The following is an 8,880-nucleotide window of genomic DNA, read 5'->3' as shown; positions in this document are numbered from 1 at the left end:
TTCCTGATAGATGCATGTAACGTTTCACATTAGCCAGGAAGATTTTAGAAATATAGATGAACAACATCTCTGGTTAACTTTGATTTCATCCTTGTTTATCACCACATTGTGAACATGAATGACATCAATTCTTATGCTGAGCTATCTACGTTTTTATACAGATTCTTCCACACTCGATTAGCTCACAAAATACTCATATGTTGAAGTTTAGACAATAAACTTCAATTTGCTAGTCTCTCGAACAGCTTACTTCTTTTAGAAGACATCTACTCAGATTAGTAGGTTGGATTAAAAGTACGAGACTCAGCACTAGAGCTTAACATGAAACCATCACATGATCAAGCAGCGACTACGACCAAGAAAGCTGTTTCTGATCACAATTCCAATAGGCAATCCAGAATTGGGTACATGATAATTTAGACAATGTAGAGCTTCCCACAGCTTTTGTGGCAAGCGAATAAAGCCAATTCTCTGAACACTATACCACCCAATGCACATAAAAAATTTACGGTTCGTAGGGATCTGGAGCTCAATGCATGTAAGATTCTTTCGTGGCTAGATTTCGGACTTTTCTACTGTCAAGTGCACATTACAAGAAGATTCTTGACCTTTTCACAAGAAGTTGATATCGTCTTGAGCGATGCTATTGAGCATTACTGTAGGAATTCTCGAACCTGTCAAGGTGTGTAATTCTCAATGAGTAGCTTCTCCGACGTGACTAATTCGGATTCACTCTTGTGGGTACACTGACCGTGTGTTCTATTCGATGCCTCCTCCAGGAACCCTTAGAGGCGAAGTGCGCAGAAGGTTTGAGAATATTGAAGTGATGCAATACCAGCTCATATTCCATTGCTAGTGGAGCCGAGTACTGATCGGCTTTTGAAGTTTGAGAGGTACCACAACAATATCCTTTCACCGTTTATGCCCCGAGAGTCTGCACATTCCGGCATGTCACGAAAATCGCCACGAGAAAAGCCACCGACGTGAGCTTCCAGGCTGTATGTTTTAACTTGTTCCAACGGAACGATCCCAGGTAAGGAGAGCGTCCACGTCTGCAGTTCAAAATATCGTAATACACACTTAGTGCTTTCTCTGTGGTTGTGAAACAAACGGAAATGCTTGTGTAAGAATACAACTATGCAGACTAAGAACAAGAGGTTCTCTAGTTGATCATCTTTGTGACATCACATAAGGCTATCGTGCAAAAATTACATTGTAAGCCTAGTCTGCTCTTAATAAAGCAGCAAAAACTTGAACCGTGTTTGAACCTAAAGCTCTGTACTGGACGATTCCCTGTTTATGGTCAAACATGAGCCAACATTAGAGACTCATCCAGCATGAATTTCTTGGGATTGATTCACAAGAAAAGTAGAGGTCAAGAATACCTTTGACCAAAGAATCGCTGAAGATTTGCCCAGCCTTCCTTCCCTGATCCAGGATTGCCGTCATTCGCAGCAGAGAGGGAGTCTAGGTAAGTCTGACCTTGGTATATAAGCGCCAACTGCTGATAGAGCAAGAGGCCAACTGCAACAAGCAGTGCAAGGCTTATTATACATAAGTACAGCAACCCGACATACCGGATGGTAACTTCCATTTCATTGTCTAGGAGTAAGGAACTCCACATATTGACCAGATGATCCAACCTGGAGCCTAACGCTCCAGGTTCAGATGGCTCATGCAGAGTCTTTGTCAAAGACATGGTTGAGTGACTGTATGTGTAAACAGCCATAGCAAGTACATAAAGGCAGCTGACCATTGTGAGCACAAGAAAGAGAATAAAGTATCTATGATTGTTTGCACCCACGCAATTTCCAATCTGTAAAACGCACAAACAAACGAGGTTAAGAGTTCGGGTTTGCAGTTATTTGAATTATATAATTTCTGCAGGTTACGTAGTCCATTAACATCGCCCATAAAAGAAGGATGAGATGGTTAGAAAATACTGGCATACAAAAGGGCAGTGATGATCCATTTCCATGACGCACGCTCTGCAAGTGCGACAGTGATGAGCAGCAGGATGCTTGGGTTTCTGACAATGATCACAAAACCTGTAATTCTCTAATCGACCTCGATCGACCACTTCGACCTGGCCCCATTCAACTGGAGGCGGAGGCCCTGCTGGAATGAAGGCCGCCAACATGTAGTTGAAAAGTGTGTAAAATGCAAGAAGGGCAGTGATGGTCGAATGAAAAAAGAAACCAACTGAAACACTTGGGAACAAAATAGGAAAGGTAGTCCATACACCCCCACCTGCGTCCAGACACACACGTCGCATTAGTACAAATTCCCTAGAATGCTGGAAGTCATTTCCAGCTTGGATGTGAAAGGATTTAGTAACTACACCAATGCTTCTGGTATGAAAGACTATCACTAGAGGAGGGTGGAGAAGTCTGCAACCTCACCAATGATGAGGAGCACGAGGAGGAAGACAAAAGTGACCAAGAAATGGTCCAAGAGAGAGATGCATCCTGGTGGAAGACTCCAACGTGACCGAGGCTTAGGAAATGTCTCGTGGACAGTAACCGCACCGCAGTATCCACACTTGAATATGGGAGAATAACACGGCAGTGTTAATTGCAGCTTGCAGCCCCAACATATCGTCTCGTAACCATTACTGTCAGAATCCCGTCCCTCAACACGCACCTGTGCACGCATACACAACGAGATTAATCACATTTGCAACGCCCTTGAGTACAAAATTTGAACGGAACCACCTGTTTTTTAGAGCAGTTTTTTAGATGATGTATGTTTCGACCCGCTAAGAGTTTTAGTTAAGAAATTTAGGATGGCAGCTGCACGTCACCACCCAAGAAAAAATTCATTTTACTCCACAATCAACTGAATGCACATATCGAAATCATGCAGAGGCACCTACGAACCACCTCTGAAAATCCAGAATCCTGCTTAGGTGCCAGTGTTACTTCCAATTGTGCAATATCCTATTAATCAAGACCAGTACTCGATCATCGAGCGAGCGCCCATGGAGCGATCCATGACACTTTGAAACGCTCAACGATGTAAAAAATCAACATCCCTAACACCCACCTCTACCATTCCAAAAATCCAACTTCAACGGCGATCCTTTAAAACTGACCTCAAGTTTTGAAGCCATAGCGTTCCTCCCAATTGACCACGATGCAAAAACTTTCTTTCATCCGGATCTCCTGGTTCAATCCCTCAATACTCGCAACACCCCAGCTCAATCGCTATGTTTCCAGCAGCAACGGAAGATCCGAAATCGCAGCACAAGGCCGCGACCAAGAACCCATTGAACTCCCACACCCAACGACAGAATCGTGTTCGCTCCTGCAAATACTCTTCCACTTGCGATTCAATCCATGTGCAAAGTCCGATCGCCTAGCCCTCACATTTGTAACGAGCGCCCACGATGTAACGCATCTTCTCTTCTCGTGCCTGCTTAGACTCCCAGTCACTAGGGTTTATCTCCCAACTAGTCAACCCAGAGACTAAAAAATCTCACAGCTAGAATCGTATGCTAATGAAGTTATTAGCCCGCAGCTAACCCACCTTCATCGATCAAGTTCTGGTGCTCATCGCAATCAATTTTTCCGTCTCGTTCGGTCCTCGAACGCCATCTCCCTTGCGCCATTGCCAGTGCCGGCGACAAGCTCGCCAAGGCAGCTACTGTTCAAGAGTATCTCCAGCGGTAGACTCCACTGCAATCGGCCCTGTTGGAGACGGTACTCCTCTCTTCCAATTGGTACTCATCTCGTTAAAGGAGTCTTCATACCTACAACTCTACTTTGAAAAATCATATAACAAAGGTTTTTTGTGTGGTTTTATTTTAAGCCTTCACTCTCGGAGACACTATTAAGTGAAGAGAGGTCATGAAATGAATCTCGGACAACAACATTGTTTAAGTTATGTAGAAACAAAAGTCATTCACCTTTATAATCTTTTCTTAAGATCCTAGGGCTAATTTTCTTAAGTATAAAACCAGCCAAGCAAAGATTATAATTTCAATCAATCAATAAATAAATAAATAAATAAAGTTACAACCTCTTCACTTGTCCCCTTGAGTGTAAAGACTCCTTACTGTGTATTACTTTTGAAATTGTGAAAAAATAAATAAATAAATAAATAAATAAAATCCAAAAGTAACTTCTAAGATAAAATACTAATGATGTATTTTAAATGTTATTATCATTTTTACATTTTTAAAATTTCAATAAAATAGTGAATTTAGAATAAAAATAAATCAGGAAAAAAATATTAAAAAAGACTTGGCTTACTACTTTACATTTTTATTTATTTATTTATTTTTTCAAGTCTTAAAAACCTTGATGCATACTTTTTGTTCTTAAATTTATATAATTTTATTACACACCATGCTCTTTTTTTAGAAAATACTCAAACAACATGATTATGAGACATGGTTAAAATAACAATTATAAACTTAAAATTTCTAAACATGATTAAATTTTGTTTCTTGCAACAATTTGAAGTTGTTGATTATTTGATTTACGATTACTTTGATATATAATTTCAGCTCAGGTGAACATTCTTCACATCAACCGATCCTGTAGATACAACTGGTATAGGTATGTTTAGACATTTTTGAACATGTGAAGATCATCGTCGTCAAGGGACTTGAAGACTTCTGAATTACTTGACGATGGTTGTTTGCCAATGTGCCCTTGAATAGCAAACTTGTCTACGCTTTCTTAGCAACCATAGCGATATTCTGGTTCATGTGTGTGCGTGTGTGCGTGTGCTGATAGTAGTGTTTCCGAGAGCTTGACGCAGAGCTTGATATCTGAAAGTGTGGCCGCGTTTATTTTAGATGTGACTCCACGAGGTGTTCATTACGATGAGGGTTTGTGGTCGACCCTTGTTACTAAGAAGCGGATACAGGATAACAAAGGATTACTCAGCGTTTAGGAGTTAGTGTTAACGGTGCTGGAATTTAGGGATTAGTCGATTTCAAATTTGGATTGGTTTGCCGACGCCAGGGATTGGCTGTCGTGGAAATACTTTGCACATTGCGCACTTGACTTTGAGGATTAATGGCTTAATTGCAGATGTACTAGTGATATGCATGCCTCCTTGCAAGGTCTGGTTATCGAAGTCGAAAGGGAATTGAGGGAGGTATTTATTGCGTTGTCTGGTTGGCATGGCGAAGATGCAGCCCTCTGCGCCTAGGGATATTCTTCAAGGCGGTATGCATAAATCTATCGCATGTTTTGTTTCGTCCATCGTTGTTGATTGTGATGGAATATCAATCAAAATCATGTGATAATGTAACTAGAGATTTTATTTATTTGTTTCGTTTTGTTTATCTATTTATTTGTTTGTTTGTTTTTCTCCAATCCAGTCCATAACTCGGTAACGGACATGGTGAAAGACGTCGCCAATGAGCCGTCAGTTGGTCTTTACTTCGTGCAGCAGCACGTGCACAAGGCTGTTCCAGGTTTACTAGCGCTTAAGGTTGAATCTCTTTTCTGTCGCTACTTTAGGTCAAACTTTGCGGGTGCTCAAAATTAATCGTGGAGTTGAAGGAGGATTCTAATGATGATTCTTATTTCTCACGACAGTTATCCGCCTTTGTGATCAGATCTATGTGATAGTCAGCTGCTTGATTCGATTGTTATTTTTCCTTTCTTTTAATTATTGTTTTTATAAATCTTTTTAGAGATCTACCTATCTGCGCAAGCAGTTGTTCGTTATTGTGCATGATAAAGACGATCATGATATTAATAGCGGTTCAGTCGCTTGCTTTTCAAGCAGAGCCAAATTGTAGAAGAAGTACAAGAGGTTATGCTGTACACAGAAGATGTGAGAGATGCCCTCACATCCGTGAAAACAATGAAAGAGGTTGGGCCCCCTGTGTTCAGCAAAATGATTGCCACACTTAATGCTAGTCTTCAACTCCTGCCAACTCTTCACCACCCTGTAAAGTGAGCACGCAAAGTCAATCTCTTTGTGTGTCCAATTAGTTTTTGTTATTGGTGTGCTACTTCAGTTTCTCGCCCTTGTTCGCTATTCATTTTGCTTTCTGATTCTGAATCTTCGCATGGTTATTCGTAGCGAATGTAATTGTATATCGTACACCACATATGTATGCAATACTCATAGTATATAATGTCATGTCTTGATTCACAAAGGAGCAGTCGACGCCCTATCGCACACCTGCCTAGGTCTGCTACCCATCATGGTGCTTTGCCGTTCTCGGGGTTGCAGCAAGAGACTAAACACGGAATACCCTTGGAGGGCGCTATCCTGGAAGGTTCAAGAGAATCATCCTCAGTGTTAAATTCAGTGAAAGAATTCCCTTTTGGCTCATCTCGGTTATCATCTTCTCAAGTAAAGCTTCACCGTTTATTTGGATTCTATTTGCCCTCAGATCCTTTATTGCTATCTTTTCTCCTTCGCAGTGCTTCACTCTCCTAGCGGCACCAGATCTTAGATATAAGAAAATTACCTGTTAACGGATTCCAATGTACTGAGAGTACACTTCGTTCCCCTTTCCTAGTGTAAAGGACGCTGCTTTTTTCTATGCTTGTTCTATTTAATAGTTGACTTTTTGGAAGTGGCAGGATAACGGAAATTTGCCTTCGACTCAAGCAGAGACCTCGGGTTATGTAAGCAGTTTATTCAACTCAGCTTATCAGAGGGCCAGCAGTGTGACGATGTCTATGCCTAGTACTTTGGAAGCTAAGGACAGAGATATTGTTAAACAGGGCATTGACACAAATGTCAGCGTTGTACCAAATCTTCCAGTATATAGTGCTTCTACTCCGGGTTCTCATGGTGGTTACATACCGAATATCCCGTATTGGAATGTTCTGGAGTCTGCAATTCAAAAAGCTGGTCACATAGTCGGTGCGGGGGGTATTCGTTCTGGCAGTACGTCAGATTCCTCTCGTAAACCATCCTTGGTTCGAAGCTTTTCTGCTGTAAATTTGCGAGAATCTGCGCACGAAAAACCAGGCAAACCATCGCTGGAAACAGCTGATACTGGAGTAACCTCGGCCACAAGATTAGACGCTCCAATTAATAGTAATGACACCGAACTGGCTCGTGAACATGAGGAGCAACGGCTTCCTGGCATAACCGAGAGTCAAACCAAGTTGGCTGATTGGTTAAGGCTTCCAAGTACTGCCCTTCGAAACCTTAGTCGGAGAGAAGGGACTGAAAGTGATGGGCGGGCGGACCAGTTTGATCTTCAAAACTTGCCGACACAAGGGGATCATGAGCAAGATGAAGAGCCTGAACATCCAGAGTTGGATTTGGAAGAACCTGAGGTAGTTGAGGGTTATGCAAAATTACAAGCAGAACAGGCAGCTAAACTTGAAGCATGGTTAGAGGATTCTAAAGAGGAAGAAGCTCCTTCACGGTCTTAACTGGCCATCTAATGCAGAGCGTAATATAGCTAGGACATCCTGTGGTTTTAAAGTATTGGGCAAATAGTTGGCAATGTTATAATTGCGGAAGGAACTCAGCCATCATCAAACGGTGAACACGTTGTGCAGCCGGACTGGTATATACCGATCTGACTGAATTTTTTGCTTTGAGGTTACATCGCTATGGATTTTAGACGTTGTGGATGGCAACAAATGGAAGGTAGGATGGAGGATGATAAAACATATTACAGGCCTGATCCTTTTTTTGACTATTCTTTCATCCATACTTCTGCATTGTCTCTAGATTCGTGGATTTTAAGCTGATATAGAGGTTATCGTCATAAAGGTTCATGGTTGAAATTTTTGTGCTTGTGATTTTAGACAACAACCATGTGTACTAATTTGTGCTTGTCAAGATGTCATATCCAATCTCTATTGCGATTGTAATGATGAGAGAGTCAATGTAGAGAAAGTCTACCTAGAAAGTTTGAAAGAGATTTTGACGATGAATTCCCGTAAGATTGACCTGATGGATTTTGGAGTGCCTGCTGAGTTTTGTCTAACAATAGTTTCCTTGTGAGTTTTGCCTGTATTGACTTGCATACTTATACAGATGTCATACTTAACTGATAAAGGGGCTGCAACACGATCGCGTCCAAGAGTATGGAGAATGCATGTATAGATGCAATGACGTCGTGGAGATGCTGGAGCTCTTGTCAGCTGACTGCAGATAGCAGTGATTGATGATCACTAGCTATGTCGGTGTGTAACTTGTTCATTAAATTTTTGTTCTTAAGCAAGTACTTTGTAATTCCTGTACGTAATATTTTCAACTTATTGTCGCTACCGAAAATGTCGACCTAGTTATATTGTTTTGAATATAATGTGTGTTTTTGCACGATCTCACTTTTCTGTCTTTGCTTTCGTTAGTCTTATTGTGTTCGTAATTTGGCATTGCTGCAGCTGAATATGGAAAGCTCAGACATTCGCAGCCCAGTGCACTCGCCGTGCATCTGTCACGGCAAGGGAAATGTTCATTTTAGAAATGCTTGATACAATTTAGAGTTCTAGATGTATGCCGTGTTAGTTGCATTCCGCGATTGAAGAAAAAAGAGTTTTCTTTGTGACTAGGTCTAGCCTCAGACGGAATATGCAGTCTTCGCTAACTCCTACAGTCAGTGTCTCAAGTTGCCGTGGGTTCTCATGTCTCTTGTGTGGTCAGCGTGTCGCTTGAAACATACTTAGTACCAGGCCTGTGATTCTCAGAACACACAGGATTGTAATTAATGAAGTATAGGTCACGTGAAAGCTGGGGATTTGTTAGAAATTATTGCTGTCAGTACACAATCATTGACAGGTTTCAAAACATCCAACAAATCAATCATATACAGAATCAGGTTTTGATTTTTTTTCACCCTCATGATACATGATCCAAGCCAGCAGAGCCAGGACACGAGTTCCAAGTGTGAAGGTCAACCAATTTGTGAAATAGATCTACTTCTTGCAAACTAGTTCG

General features: G+C 41.3%; 2 protein-coding genes across 14 annotated transcripts; one reads left to right on the top strand and one right to left on the bottom strand.

Annotated features, from left to right (window-relative positions):
- Positions 1-350: 350 nt before the first annotated feature.
- LOC112290874 (protein S-acyltransferase 11) lies at positions 351-3,699 on the bottom strand. 2 transcript variants are annotated; one of them, XM_024537682.3, is made up of 6 exons: positions 3,529-3,656; positions 3,095-3,414; positions 2,403-2,643; positions 1,952-2,250; positions 1,386-1,816; positions 351-1,052 (listed from the first exon to the last, which is right to left on the bottom strand). In XM_024537682.3, the coding sequence occupies exons 2-6, from the start codon at positions 3,110-3,112 to the stop codon at positions 920-922; spliced, it is 1,122 nt and encodes a 373-aa protein (XP_024393450.1). In that variant the 5' UTR covers positions 3,113-3,414; positions 3,529-3,656; the 3' UTR covers positions 351-919. The 2 variants fall into 2 exon arrangements, with proteins under 2 accessions (XP_024393450.1, XP_024393449.1); XM_024537681.3 differs by having other exon boundaries at positions 3,095-3,699.
- Positions 3,700-4,588: 889 nt separating this feature from the next.
- LOC112290709 (uncharacterized) lies at positions 4,589-8,784 on the top strand. Of its 12 annotated transcripts, none has more exons than XR_016506129.1 (7): positions 4,589-5,180; positions 5,336-5,448; positions 5,749-5,918; positions 6,126-6,324; positions 6,558-7,501; positions 8,000-8,126; positions 8,328-8,784. XR_016506129.1 is itself a non-coding variant. In XM_090255398.1 (5 exons), exons 1-5 carry the CDS (start codon positions 5,135-5,137, stop codon positions 7,362-7,364), a joined length of 1,335 nt encoding a protein of 444 aa, XP_090111524.1. In that variant the 5' UTR covers positions 4,589-5,134; the 3' UTR covers positions 7,365-7,636. The 12 variants fall into 12 exon arrangements, 4 of the variants coding, with proteins under 4 accessions (XP_090111524.1, XP_024393086.1, XP_090111526.1 ...); XR_016506128.1 differs by having other exon boundaries at positions 7,978-8,126; XR_016506127.1 differs by having other exon boundaries at positions 6,552-7,501.
- The last annotated feature ends 96 nt before the right edge of the window (positions 8,785-8,880 follow it).

This window comes from Physcomitrium patens, chromosome 13 (genome assembly GCF_059467195.1).
Source record: "Physcomitrium patens ecotype Gransden chromosome 13, ASM5946719v1, whole genome shotgun sequence".
NCBI lineage: Eukaryota > Viridiplantae > Streptophyta > Bryopsida > Funariales > Funariaceae > Physcomitrium > Physcomitrium patens.
The sequence above is the reverse complement of the archived record's forward strand: the minus strand, read 5'-3'. Positions and strand labels throughout refer to the sequence as shown.